Below are 15,038 nucleotides of genomic sequence, written 5' to 3' on the forward strand. Positions count from 1 at the left end.
GCAGGCTGCGTTCTTTTATACTCTTCAGAGAGGCTCTCTGCACTGTTGGTGTGATGTTATGGTCAAATGCACTTGGCAAACACTTTGTTTTATACACAGCTGCACAGGACAAAGTGTTTCTTCTGAACACGAGACAGAAAAACCAACAGCTCACCTGGATGTCACATAAGTTTTCACATGATTTTACAGTTAATCCTTTTGATCTCGTAAAATGCAGCTTTAGAAAAGACGACACAAGGGCAGATATGTCACTTTGTGGTTGACGTCTTCTCATTCACACCAGGTAAACAACTGCCAAACACAAGTTGACACATCGACAATGTTACGACTACAAAGTCTTTAATGTGTCCTCTCTTGAGTTTTTTTCCAACATGAAAACAGCATTGCTTTAATTAAACAGGACTTCACACAGACATGACAACAGCTAATAAAGGATTGAGTACAGCAGACTGACTTGCTCATCTGCTGCCTTGTAGTGGAGACTGTCACAACCTAAAGATGGTTTATAAATAAGGGAAAACATACTTTTAATGAAATACATGAAATAGAATAGGTCATATTTGGATCGCTGCTGTGACTCATCAGGAGACCCTAAAAGTCCGGATAATGGTCGAGCTGCCTTGGTCTACCGAGTCGAGCAGGCCTTTCTGGTAACGATCCCTCTGCAGGTTCACCTTCAGAAACTTTGTTAAGAGTTTTACTTCCTCTAGATCCGCCATTACCAAGCTTAAGAATGCTGTGGCCCAATTTGAAAACTGAAAAATGTGTGCAGCCCAACCACATCTTTAATCACAACTATATGATCCACACACACGACTACAATCATACATATTATTAATTTTATAGCAAAAATAATTGTATATGAACCCAGGCATATGCAGTGCAAATCCAATAACAACCACATTTAAACATGACAATTTGCAAAGCAACTAATGTAAAACAAACAGGAGTGCAAATAGTCTATTGTTAAAAGTATATTCTTACTGTTTGTATAACAGAGCATGACAAGGAAATCCGGGAGAAGACAAACACATTCGAGGGTTAACCAAATATACTTAAGGCGTATAAGACTTCTCTCTGTTCATTAAAACAAAAAACATGGCGGACATTCATCTAACCCCAACCGTAATATGAAAAATATATATGAACTCTGCACCACGCTGATTCAGCTGAGTGAGAGCCACAGGAATAAGCTGTTCCTGAATGTGCTGGACCCTGTAGCGCCTCCCAGAGGGGAGGAGGGCAAACAGTCTAAGGCTGAGGTGTGAGAATTTGGGTTGTTACAGTTTTTTTCGATTGCTTGGGCCCGATTTTCAAAACAGGGCCCGGTGTTTCAAACACTACACACAATCAGCACAACCACACACCCAATCAGCAGAACACCTCAGATCCTTTGCAAAGTGAAACACACATGCTTCATATGACTAAATTCTGTTTGCGCCAGTTACACACTGCTGTTGCTAACCTTAAACACTTTTAGAAATTCCAGTTCTCTAGTGATTAGAGTTCTATAAGTGAAATACACAGAGAAAGTGCAAATATACAATAAATTCACCAAACACTACACAAGACCAATGCTGCAGTCCCATGAAAATTGAATTTATTTCTCTCCATATCCCCAAATCAGTCAAAATGTCAACATGGAGAATCACAACAAAACATATTCCAGTTGTCATGCTACTACAGGAGTGTGCATAACACTGTAAGCTCAAAAAATATCAGACAAGCAGAACATTCTGTGTCCAATACAGTTTCAATCAGGGATACCTGAGCCTGGGGCCGGAGATCGTAAACCCTCCACCGCCATGCCGAGAAAAACTCTTTGATTGGGTTTAGAAACGGAGAGTATGGTGGAAGGTATGGTACTGTAAACTGTGGATGGTGTTGAAACCAGTTCTGGACCAGAGCAGAGTAGTGGAATGACACATTGTCCCAGATGAGAATGTATTGCATCTGGTGCCTTCTCCTCCTCCGTGGATTCCCCCTCTCACCCTCACTCTTCTTCTTTTTTGAGCACAAGCTCCATTTTGGTTGAAAACAGGTGAACTCAGCTGCTGTATTTGTATAGTGTTTACAGTTTTTCACAATTGTTAACACACAAAAAGCGAAAATTCGGCACAATTTGCACAACCTTCACTTCATTTACCAATCACTTGACCCAATTTGGCACTACTTCACACTCCCTTATCTGCATTAGACTCTGACTTTCATTCTTTACACTCTGATGTCAATTACACATCACCTTGTTGTCAGAACACTACACACAATATTCAGTTGTTGCACACACTTCTCAAGTATAATATCAAAGCATCAACCTACAACACACAAATACTCAAATCTCTAAACATTCAGGTCTGTTGAGCAATTTCACCTCATTTACACAGCCGAACAGGAGACTGAAATTGTAGATATGGTTCATGAGAACAACTCTATCACACTCAGACAAATAAAAACTAGGATCCTGGCTGACCATGCTACATTTAGAAACGTCCAGAACGTCAACCTCTCTACATTGGACCGTATTCTTCATAGGAATGCCATGTGGATGAAACAAGTGTTCAGGGTCCCATTTGAACGTAACACAGGCATGAAGGAGTTACGGTGAGAGTTTGTGCTTGTATGTACCAACATTCAGCACTGACTCATGCATGTATTGTACCTGTAATCCAATATTGTTCCTTTTCTACAGTGTCTCACTGTAGCCCTCTGTGTTGACCTCTCTGTGTCCATACTGTAACTTGCATTCTCATGCTGTCTCTGTCAGCGGATCCAGGAGATAGAGAGATAGATTACTTTATTCACCCCCGAAGGAAAATTAAGTCGTCATAGCAGCCGGTACATTTGAATACAATAAAATACAATACAATAGAATAAAATAAAAAATATTGAGGTAGAAAGACTCACACAGCTCATGTGTTGTACCAGTACATCTTTATTGATGAGGTGGGATTCAACCTGGTGAAGAGGAGGCGATGGGGCAGAAATGTAATTGGCCAGCGGGATATTGTTGAGGCCCCCGGCCAGCGTGTCCCGGGAACATCACACTGTGTGCTGCAATGAATCACCATGGGATCTTGCACCGTCATGCCCACCTAGGGGCCTATAACGCTGCCCGTCTCCTCGTCTTCCTGGATGGCCTGCATGACCTGCTGGTACCACCTGACCAGACAGATGACCCACAGCGGATCGATCACGTTGTCATCTGGGACAATGTGAGCTTTCAAGTGTGTGAGTGGTTCCAGGACCACCCACATTTTTCCATTCTATACCTTCCACCTTATTCTCCTTTCCTGAATCCTATTGAGGAATTATTTTCAGCTTGGAGGTGGAAGGTATATGAACGGAACCCACAGGACCGGGTCCCACTGCTCCAGGCCATGGAGGAGGCTTGTTGCGACGTGAGTGTCGAGGCCTGTCAGCATTTTGTGTGTGAGGTTTTTAGTTTTCTGTGTGCAGTTTTGAGAAAGCCGATATTGTTTTGAAAATCGTGTGCTAACAATTGTGAAAAACTGTAATTTTTGTGAAGGGGGGTTTGAGCAGGCCGGTGTACAGTACTGTACTGTTCTCTATGTGTACTGAAATAAACTTTTTTATGCTGCATATTTGTGTGCTGTTTTATGTTTGACTATGAAAAAAGTAGGCCTACATGGAGACATTTTACAAAAAGAGAAATGGCTCATTCATTCATATGGTGTGTTCCATTTTGATGATTGTGTTTTTAGTTTTGCACTTCAGTGTGCTGTAAATGCTTGGTAGTGTGCAAGCAAATGCTTAGTTGTGTGTTCTCAATGAATGGTATGTGTGTGTCATTTGAAAATATGGCTGTGTGTACCAAATGAAAACATGAGTTCCATTTTGTGAACAGGTAAGAGATTTGATATCAAAGAGTCATCTTGCAAAGGGAGTGTCAGGTTTAGCATTTTGTGTGTGATGTTTTCAGTTTTCTGTGTGCAGTTTTGAGAAAGCCGTTATTGTTTTGAAAAACGTGTGTTAACAATTGTGAAAAACTGAAATAAATACATAATGATTTAAACATGATAGTCAACCAACGAACATGTATCAGAAGTGTTTGCCCCTGAATCACCAAATCTTAAAAGTCAATGAGGAAATTAAATGGAGGAAATAATTGTTCACTAATTTAACAACTGTTAAGCTTTGGAATGTCCAAGAGAGCTCTGCTGTTTGTTTTCTATGTTCTTATATTTTATGCATATTAATTGCACTATAACAGGGTCACGGTGGTGGGATGTAAGAAAGTACATTTACTTAGTTACTGTACTTAAGAAAAAGTTCCTTGCGTGTGTTCTTCAAGTGAATTTATTTTTGTCTACTTTTCACTTTTACTCCACTACATATATCAGCTAATATCTGCACTTTCTACGAATGTGGGCCTTTTTAGCCAAACAGGTGGTGCTCTGGGCAAGTTGTCATCTGGATAGGAACCTATAGTGGCCCAAATGGTAAATAGTGAACATGGCCCAAAAAAATGCAGATCTAACTTTGCCCTCTAGCTCCTATGAGTCACTCTTCTGTGAAGAGTCTTGCTGTTCATTTGGACAGTGATTTTAAATTTGACAATCTGTTGTTAGTAGCTTCTTTCAGTTGAGACTTACAGCTAAGGTAAAGGTCTATCTCCCATCTGAAGATGTAGAGAGGGTGATCCGTGCCTTCATAACTTCTCGACTTGATTCCTGTAGCCTGCAGCTCGTCCAAAATGCTGCTGCTCGCCTCATTACAGGAAAGAAAAAGAGGAACCATATAACACCAGTGTTTAGCTCCCTCCACTGGCTTCCTTTTGGTCACAGGATTGATTTAAACGTTATTTTTAACTTTCAAACCTCTTAATGGACTGTCACCGCCTTATTTCTTTAAAGTAATGAATAATGAGTGGTCCATGGTCCAATCAGATCTGGCACGAAACATTACACTGGTGAAGAAACATCTTTCGAAATCCAGCTAACAAACATTTAAACAGCAATGAGAACAGATACAAACTATCGGTCGGTTTGAAGGTGATCTATGTAGTTGTGCTGAACCATATGGGCTATTTTGCAAATTGCACTTAGAGCTCTGAGAATGTCATTTCTGATTCGTGAGATGAGCCAAAGCAATGGAGACAAACTGTAAACTTACTGTGTGATTGGTGATTAGATGTGTGAAACTCAACCTTGATTACTAAAGCTCTAGTTGCACCTGAAAATTAAGCCGATGATCAAAGATATCCTTATTACAGTATATACCATGATGTTTTTCATGGTATTATGTGCCTGTACGATTTTGACAGTACAGTGAACTATTGTGCAGGTGATGATGTAAACAATGAAATTATGCCAACATGTTCTGCAGAGAACAACCACTTGACTGAGAAGCAACAGTCAGTTTTCACCAGCAATATATTCAATTTGGGGATCCACCGAGTTCGGAATATTTTGGTTAAAAAAGAAAACGAAGATGGACCAAATACATTCCTCTAAAACAGCTTCCCACCTCAGCCATGTTGTTTTTGGGAGTTTCAGAGAGAGTGTTTGAAATCATTGGACATTTCAGTAATATACAACCACAGTGTGAGTGAAGGCAGGTGAAATAAACCACCCACTCACCTGGATGTCACATAAAACCTATAGTTTATTCATTTTCAGTAAAATGTTCACATAGTAAAACGAAGCTTTAGAAAAGACGTGTAGCTCCAGCTATCTGAAGGCTGGGGGGTCACGAGGGGGAGACGTATTGCTTCATTGTTGACTCTTGAGGTTTCCATTTACAACAGATCAGTAATGACATAACAACTGTGGGCGCATATTTACACACAGACAATATTACAATAGTACAAAGCCTTCAATGTGTCCTGTCTTGCATTGTGAACTTTGTGTTTTTATTTTAACATGCAAACAGATTTTCAACATTGATATAAAAAATATTTTACACAGTTATGACAAAATACTGAATACAACCTCCTGTGGTTTTCTCAAAGGTCATCACATCAACCTACTCCTCTGCTGCCCTCAAGTGTCCATAAAACACAATACATACTTTTACATTCCAGCAGTGAAGCTTCTGGCACATAAACCGAAATATTGTCAACTTTAAAATACATAAATAAACAATATATAATAATAAATAACTCTTTCAGAACAATTGATCTGCTCCGTGGACGAGTTGGAGCAGTGTTGTGCCTGTGTACGTGTGTGTGTGTCTTGCTTACTAGTAAATATGACGACCACAGGGCCTCTCTATGACGCTGAATACAAAGAAACCACAACTCTGACTTATCAGCTCTCACAGCCGAATCACAAATCACTGAATTGGTTTCACAAAAAGCATCTTTGAAATTTGACTTTAAAAAGAAATAACAAGCTCTCATAATTAAAAAACTGAATACAACTAAATTGTTGCCGAATTTAGAACACGCTGACGTTTTGCTGCTACTGCTGCATTTGGTCTGGTGTGACCAGTATTTTTTTAGAATACAGGACAAGATGGTGAATATCCCTTTTACGTTTGAGGGTCTTCTGCACAATTTAAGTTACCAACTACCAGTAGATGTTAGCAGGTGTTTGCAGCCACCAGCGGATGTGAGGGATGTCCCACTTCAGCTGTGCATGTTTGCATCATCTTTTTTTTTGCCTCGTAATCAATGATACAGGACGAATTTGAGGGTACACTGAGGCTAAAGGTAAATCTGACTGGCTACTGGATTGTTTGTATAGAAATAGAAATAGATTGCATTGGTCTATTTGAATATAATTTCAAATTGAATGTTATCATTTGAATATTATTCGAATTTTCTTAAATTGTTAATGTAGGATTTGTGGACGTCAATAACTTGAAGGAAATTATCTCAAGACTCACATGTGTAATATCAGGCAACACTTCCTGGATGATGTGTGTAGTATTTTAGATTTTAAACATAACTACGTGGTTACATAGCATGACATAAAATTAAGTTTAAGGTGAGTCTTTCCCTTGTGATCACTTTTATAATTACCTCCACCATGGAGGTTATGTTTTCACGCTGTTTGTTTGTTTGTTAGCAAGATTGCCCCAAAAACTACTGGAAGGATTAAGGTCACGGTAGAGCCCCATTCAATTTTGGTTCTGGATCAGGGGGCAGATCCAGGATCTTTTTTTACATTCTTTAACATTGTGATAAAGGACGTTTTTCAGCATTTTCATTGATTTCACGGAGAAGAATTAATGGTTCTTGACAAAAAAAGAAATGTTGACATGTTTAGGGGTTATTGTGTGCAATTTGATGCCGATCCATATACAAATCTGGACCAACTGAACCAAAGCATTTTTTTTCAAAGTCAGATTTTCATTTACCCAGCTGAGTCATCATGGTCTGCAGGAAAGAGCAGCTCTGTGTTCTGAACAAAGCTTCGTTTTGAAATGATGGTGATGGTGAACACTTGTGGCAACAAACATTACTACTGTATTGCACTTTACCCCCATGCTTCATAGCTATCTAAACAATGCAAGACATGCATCACTACTTATGTCACACTTAGGAATCTCAACCTCGGATGGTTCCTCCTACTGAGCAGAAATGCACCAGTGAAGTGACGGCATGAACAGACGCAGGGCGAGGACAAAATGATGCAAACACAAGTGAGGTCTGCTCATGGGTCTGGAGAGTGTCTGGATTTGTATGCATCCTCAATCATATATCATTTCTTAATAATTCCCATCATCTCCTGCTGCATTTTGGTTCTGATGACGACAGTGAGGCAGGGTTATAATGACATTTACAAGACTAACTCTTGGATTCGAACGACAAATAGAAGCTTTTCACGAGTCGTGGATGTGTCGACAGGAATACGCAACTTTAGAAGTTTTGAAAAATCAGTGGATGAACCAAATCTGTAAAACTCCAACCAGATATTCTTCCTATAAAGGGAGACAGTATGTGCCCTTGTGCTTCATGTATAATGTCCGCAACCTGTGTTAGTTTTCAGACAGTTTACACATGATCCCTTCTCTATGAAGTGATCTATTCAGTCAGTAAGAACAGATGGTAAAATGTTAGAATCTGCTCATGAACATGATTTTGTAGAATAAAGCTATTTCTTAACTGTGGTGCAGTGCTTTGACTTTAACTACTGGGGCTGTATTTCCATAGCAACCCATGATGTGAGTTACACCATCATATACAACTGGGAATCAGTCATCATAATGTCAGAAAGCATCTCTACAGTCAGAGCTGCTTCACATGATCAAGGACCAGACGTCATTTCAGAGCTCACTCAAAAATAAACAAATCTGTGATTAAAAAAACTAAAAAACTAAACAAGATTTCAACATCTGTGCTGCAGGACTCAACGTGACATTTGGCACTGAAAAATGTATAGGTCCATATTATATACAATGTAAAATAATTATCTATTCACAGAAAAAAAAACATCACAGAGAAGAGAGCACGGAGTGTTAAAAGCCAGCCAGGACTTTACAACTATTCAGTATTCATCAACAGTATTTGAGAGACGTTCAGGAGAGCTTCGGGGTTTCAAACCTCACGGGTCAGTCAGTGGAAACCTCTCACAATGCTCCATTCAGGGGGCCAGGACTGACAAACCGTTAATGTTGCACCTTTTGTCACTGAAGCTGCACGTTTTTAGTCAAAATACAGAACTTTAGTGAGAAAAGGGTAATAAAAAAAAAGGTGTTGAATAATATGCTACAGTACAATAACCAAACCTACACCTGCATAACTGCAGCATGTATCCTGCGTATACATGCATCACGAGGCAGATACATGGAATGCAGATTAAATAATATGACACCGTCAGGTTATAAACACAAGAGCGTTTGTGACTGAAATGATGACGAGGCTCTCGCGTCCTATTTGACCTCCAGAGGAAACTGACGAGACTTTGACAGAATTAAAGGAAACGTTCCACCTGCTGGACAGGCTCATAAATAACCAAAAAATCATCACAAGAACTAAACCAAGGGCATATTCAGTCCAATAGATACTGTACAAACTAATTACAGCCTCCTTTTCCGTCTCTCTCAGTTTGGCAAATCTCAGCGCTGCTGCACAGATTCTCTTCCCACAGACATTTCACAAAGCGTGTGAATCCTTTAAAAGCACATGTCCAGTGTTTAAAGCCGAGTGCAGCCCTGTGTCTTTGTGGGTTTCACCACTTGGCAGCAGTGTGTGTGTGTGCGCGCGCGCACGCGCGACATTGTGTTGTGAAGTGTCCTCCGTGTCACAGAAGCTAGGATCTCCATTGTGTCGTGTCCAGTGGGTTTGTGTGTTTAAGCACGGGGCTCCAGTTTGTGCGACAGCTCGAAAAGAGTCTGCTGATTGTCGATGATGTGCAGGTAGTCAACACTCGCCCTCACCTCCGCACTGTTCACCCCGATCACCTCGTTGCCTAGGAGACAGACACAAAACACGCACGTCAGTCACGCAGAAGAGTTTTCCGCCTTAGTCAATAACACACACATTCACACACTGTTGTGGCCATACACAGAAAATAAAAGACTGTCTGGAAATGGTTGCTTAGAAACTGTAACAGAAAGAGAAAGGGTGCAACGGATGGGTGCAGTACACTATTTCAAATGCAGATGGCAGATTCCTCACGATGAATTGATGCAAACACTAATATTCAATTCAAACCACTCTTCATTATACAACACTTCATCAGAGACAGTGAAACTATCTGAGCCCCTGGTAAACCTGTCTTATCATTTGTGATGTTTGGATCATTTACACCAATTCAATTCACCCAGAAACAAGAGGACTCACCTGGTTGGTCGCTCTGGCAGTGGCGAATCATCCTCACGGTGTCTGCGATCATATGCTGTTGGTGCAGGAGACATGTCGCATCAATGCAGAGAAAAATATCTAATATTTCACATTGAACAACATGAATACCAGCTAAAATTATATTTTTATTCCAAATAAGGCAGATCATTTCATTTTTTTGTCAGTTGTCAATTCATACGTTGAAAAGAAAACAGAAACTTTATGTAAAATAGAGTCTGGGCTCTTGCAGCAGCTCCCTAATTTCAGAAACACTCTCCTCTCCATTACTGCTCTCTGCCTCCTGCAGCACTTTTCTACTCTCTCGATAAATGTTTCCCTTTTTAATAATGCTAATTATGCTTTTGTAGTGACCAGAACTCATTAGCCGGCCAGTAATCCTGTTTCAGTGTTTTTCCCCTGGCGCCACTCAGGAGAGATTCTACTGCTGAAGATTAACTTGGCAGTGATGCGCTCAAAGCAACACTCCTGAAGCAGGGTGGAATTCAAAGGCCAAAAACCCGGCTATTTCAAAGTTGTAGTCAGAAAAAAAAGGTTAAAAAAAAGAATAACAAAAATACCGCCCTGTCGTTGTATGCCTCCGCCAACAAGTGCAATTTCAGTTCTTTTGGTAAGTGCTATTCTGATTAACAGGGTAAGCAGTTCCATCTCAAGCTCCTCCTGTCCACATGTCTCTTGTTCTTTGGGCAACAAACTGAAACTCCTGATGATGAAGCCAGTACCGTGCATTGTGATTGTGAACGAGAGGCAAAAAGTACCAAATAAATGACTACATTTATATAAGTTTTATCATTGATGTGATTGATAAATCAATCTGTAAGCTGTTAATGCATCTCTCTTGTTTCTCTAAAAATTCACTTGAGCGTTTATCGAGCTAAGATTCGTGAAAAAGGTTCGCGAGTTTGAAAGAAAAACTCGGAAAGATTCAACTCACCAGCTTCTCAAAGTTGACCAGGTTGTCATGGAACGTCTTATTTCCCTCGTGGATAAAGGTGATATCTAAGAGCAGTGGACAGTCATATTAAAGTTTCATTCATCAGTGTGCGTTTGCCCAGTGCGTGTGCGTGTTCGTGCGTGTGTGTGTGATGATACCTTTCAGGAGAAGAGGCATAAAAGGGATCTTGGGAGGTTTCATCTTCTTGAAGGATTCCCTGTAGGCTTTGTGGTTCAGAGACGGATCCTGGAGAAAGACAGGCAGAGAGAGAAGAGAGTAGAAATATTTGATTATCAAATCAAAAGAACATCTTTCACACTGCATTTATCTTATTAAGTCTCACCGTGATGAGCTCCAACTCTGAGAAAAGCTTCTTGAACTTCCCTGGACATTTCTGAAAGGAAGGTGCATGGTCAGAATTAGATTTAAAACAAAAAGTATGTGTATGAATAAACTAAACAAAACAACACACACACAGACACACTCTTACCTCCCAGGTTTGGTTGAGTCTGCTGACAGCTGCGGTGTTGAGACCCATGATGATGGCAAATGCAGAGTTCAAATTTCTTTGGGCTTTGCAACTACAAGCAAACAAAAATGTGAAAAATATATCAAAGTGCAGAGAACTCTTGATTTTCCAATAAATACAAGTTCATTTTAGTTTGAGTTCTTACTGAGCAGCTATCTTGATAAACTTCTTCAGCAGCTGCACTCTCTTATTTAGGGAGACACACATGAGCACCTCGGACATGACCCACTGCTGGACCTCGTTGCAGCGCTGGAGAAGGAGTGAGAGCGCTGTTGTGTTGCCGGATCCAGGAGCACGGCTGAGGGTGTAGTACACCAGCTCCTGCTGCAGGTGGGAAGCAGGAAGAAGGAGTCTGAGTGAAAGATGTCAAGCTTTTCAGACGTATGCATCCCAAAATACCTATGTGACATCTTAAATCAACTTGATTTGTCCAAAATAGTCACACAAAATTTATTTATTTTAAATTATATAAAAATAGAAAAGCAGCAAAAGCTCACATCTGATATTAAGAGTAAAACACCAAAAGGTGTCAAAAGATTCGCTAACACCCAACATGTCTGTACTGTGCTTCACACTGATGACAACGAATATTGAGATCTTCCTGGCAGCCACTCAGCTCTGAGTCGTTGATGCTCGTGTCCAGGAAATGAAAACTTTTATTTTACAGAATAAATAATACAGAAGAGATAGACAATTATGTTAAGATTTTCTGTAAAAAAGTTTTTTCTCAATCCATGTTCGACATATTTGGGCTCTTATATTTGGTTAAATGAGTTCAGACCTCGTGGATGGATTTGAAGAGGCTCCAGTCCAGGCGTGCTAGAGCAGCCGCCACGTCCCAGGTGTTGATGCCTAAGAGTCGTACGGGCCTCCTGCTGAGCTCACCACTGTCTGTTAGAGGAGGCTGCGCATACAAGCAAACAAAGAAAATGAGGTTAACGCAGATACAGTAACTGTATCTAAGGAAAGAAGACGATTTCTAGATAAGATAAACACAAACAAAAATATTGCAGCTTCATGTAAAACTACCAATCAGGCTGGAGGGAGATTCAGACACAAATCGTCCTTCATAAAACAATATGTGAAAGTGCCTTTTGCCAACACACAAACTTAGATGGGAGCATTGATTATTACAACACTATATATACTACATTTCTGCTTTTGTGAGGCTGAAAGTTAATATAATTAAGCAGATATATGATAAATGAAATAGTTAATAATTAAATTGGTTTATTGGAGAGAATATATTGTTTAATAAATGTACATATCATACAAGAAAACTGTGTAAAATGCCAAATAGGGCAAAATAATTAAGAAAAATACAGAACAACTCTTAACCTGATACAGCACTTTCCATTTCTGATGTCACACACAGTTAGGCGTCAAAATAATTGTGGCTCGCACCTTTTCTTTCCTATCGAGTCAGAGTTAATAGCCATCACCTGACCTGAATCTCTCCAGCTCGTTTATAATGCATGACTCATTACACTGTGGAAATGTATCAGCTGGGGAGGTAGAATATTAATTTCAAAGCCTGATTTCGCCGGAAGACTATACAAAGGTTAACCGACAGTATCAGAGTCAGCAAATTACCAAATATTCATATCTTTGAGAGGTTGTTGTTTGCTTTAAACCTGCCAGCTGCACTTTTAGACTTCTGTCAGCGTATAACAAACACATGGAAAGATCGAATGATATGGAATGATAGAAACACAAACAGAACAGTGCAGTTACATACCAAGATCTCAGTGAGATCCCTGCGACAGGCCACAAGCTTTCCCTGTGGGGTCAGAGACTCTGAATACACACAGTCACTGGGCTGTAACATCCTCCGCTCTGCAGAAACCATCATTTAAGGGAAGAGAAGGGGAGAAGCAGAGAGGAAATGAGGATTGTCATTTAGAGCCAAGAGTGTAGAACAGTGATCCTCAGCCAGGGCAAGCTTCTACCCTGAGGGTTGCTGAGGTGTAATGGTGGGTGGAACGGTTCAACTAACTCAAAAAAATTGAAAGTTATGAAAATGATGTTTGACCCAGGAGTGATCGATATTCATCACTACATGAGTTCTTATGTTATAGTTGGAACTATAAGTATATTATTACAAAGCTACAACATCTGTCCGCACACAGACTTACAAACATCTGCCACTGAACTCAAAACCAGGTAGTTCCTTCTACAGTTGGTGTCTCCTGGACCCCATTTTGCCATTATGACACATACATGAGTACATGCATCTGTATATTGATTCAGCAGTAAAAGCTGAACACAGTTTAATTGGGGAGAGAAGCAGAGAAGTCTTAAAATTTCACTAAGTAACAAATGGTTAACAGCAGAAATGTTAGCCTAAAGTCGTTGATAACGTGTTGTAATAGTTAAAAGCATGGATAAGTAATTAATAGTGATACCGAAGTAGCCAAAAGTGATGCAAACTTTCCCAAATTGACCAAACACAAAATTTTCAATAATATTAAAAATAGTGTGGCAATATTGACTTAAATGTAATTGCTAATGTAATGGCAACGATGAGTTTGTAAAGTCATTTAAAAAGAACATATTTGGTACACGAAGGTGGTCTCAATGAGGGACTACTTCGGACAAATAAAGGGAAGGAACAGATGTAGATACAAATTTCATTTTAAAGGGAATTTAATATTTGTGTTTACTGTGTTGTGCGTGCATTACTTTCATGTGTTTGTGTCGGTATTTTAATGTGTACCTCCGGTGTGTGAAACCACTGCGAGCACCATCTCTTCTTCTGCTCTGTCCATCTTCTGACCAATGATCCTCAGCAGCTCACGGGACTCCAGTGACGGGTGGATGTGGACACTCAGGTAGGAGTCAGCGCTCACGTACACGCAACAAATGACTGAAGAACACAAGCATTCACAGAGAGAAGCTTGAGCTGATGTTTGTCATGTAGACAAGCAGACGAACTGAACTCCCTCTGCTGAGGCAATTTGCATGTGCACATGGAGATGAAAACCTGCAGGCGTTCCTTATGCATGTTTGTGTATTGTCCTGGACAGTGTGTTGTGTGAGGTGTGTGTACTCACCCTCTCTGGTGTCTGTCTGTGGACTTCTGAGGTGCAAACTGTTTTCCTTCAAACTCAGCTGCTGATACATTTGTTTACTCTGACAGGGAGAGAACAGCAGAATGAGTTTATATGTCACTAAATATTTTTGATTCGCTTACAGCAGCTGTATCAGTGCCTACACAGCGCTAATTTATGTTTTATGCTACTCAAAGGCCTTACCTTTTGGTTGGGAGGACAGTCATCCACAGTGCTACAAGAAGCAAGTCATACAGTGAGGACCGGTGAGGATAGGCATGGGGGGGGGGAAATAGACGACAAAATCCTTGTGTAGATATATATATAAATCCACTTACTGTCTCCGACGCAGGAGCTTCTGGAATTCCTTCAGATCTTTCTCCAGTGTAGGGAACTCATACAGGTCTTCCAAAACACACCTGTACAGAGTCTGACAGAAGGGGAGAAAATAAATCCAACATTACACCCACAATCTCATGTTAACACTTGTTAACTGTAAAATATGTGTCTGGTGTATGAGAGTGGGTGGCACCTGACCACAGAAATATCATTTGAATGCGTCAGACTTTGTTTTCTAGCTGCTCTCAGACTTTGGCTCAACTTTTCACCACATCCAGACATGCCAACCGTCACACTGCACTGGCTCCATATCAAACACTTATGACTTGCGGCTGGTAACAAAAAACTACACACTTTTGAAGGAAGAGAACAAATGTCTTAAGATATCAGAGGTATGATAAGAGGCATCATGTAGTG

At 40.2% G+C, this 15,038-nt stretch overlaps 1 protein-coding gene across 1 annotated transcript in view; it reads right to left on the bottom strand.

Annotated features, from left to right (window-relative positions):
* Positions 1–5,605: 5,605 nt before the first annotated feature.
* Positions 5,606–15,038, bottom strand: part of rapgef5a (Rap guanine nucleotide exchange factor (GEF) 5a) — a 45,960-nt gene continuing 36,527 nt past the window's right edge. Inside the window, exons 14-26 of the mRNA XM_053447059.1 lie at positions 14,621–14,712; positions 14,487–14,517; positions 14,286–14,364; positions 13,949–14,098; positions 12,971–13,068; positions 12,014–12,136; positions 11,378–11,556; positions 11,194–11,284; positions 11,047–11,097; positions 10,862–10,949; positions 10,704–10,768; positions 9,752–9,806; positions 5,606–9,377 (exon numbers count right to left, since the gene is read on the bottom strand). Of these exons, the coding sequence (XP_053303034.1) occupies positions 9,259–9,377; positions 9,752–9,806; positions 10,704–10,768; positions 10,862–10,949; positions 11,047–11,097; positions 11,194–11,284; positions 11,378–11,556; positions 12,014–12,136; positions 12,971–13,068; positions 13,949–14,098; positions 14,286–14,364; positions 14,487–14,517; positions 14,621–14,712 (1,221 nt within the window). The 3' untranslated portion in view covers positions 5,606–9,258. The remainder of the gene's footprint in view (positions 9,378–9,751; positions 9,807–10,703; positions 10,769–10,861; positions 10,950–11,046; positions 11,098–11,193; positions 11,285–11,377; positions 11,557–12,013; positions 12,137–12,970; positions 13,069–13,948; positions 14,099–14,285; positions 14,365–14,486; positions 14,518–14,620; positions 14,713–15,038) is intronic.

Source organism: Pleuronectes platessa, chromosome 18 (genome assembly GCF_947347685.1).
Source record: "Pleuronectes platessa chromosome 18, fPlePla1.1, whole genome shotgun sequence".
Taxonomy (NCBI): domain Eukaryota; kingdom Metazoa; phylum Chordata; class Actinopteri; order Pleuronectiformes; family Pleuronectidae; genus Pleuronectes; species Pleuronectes platessa.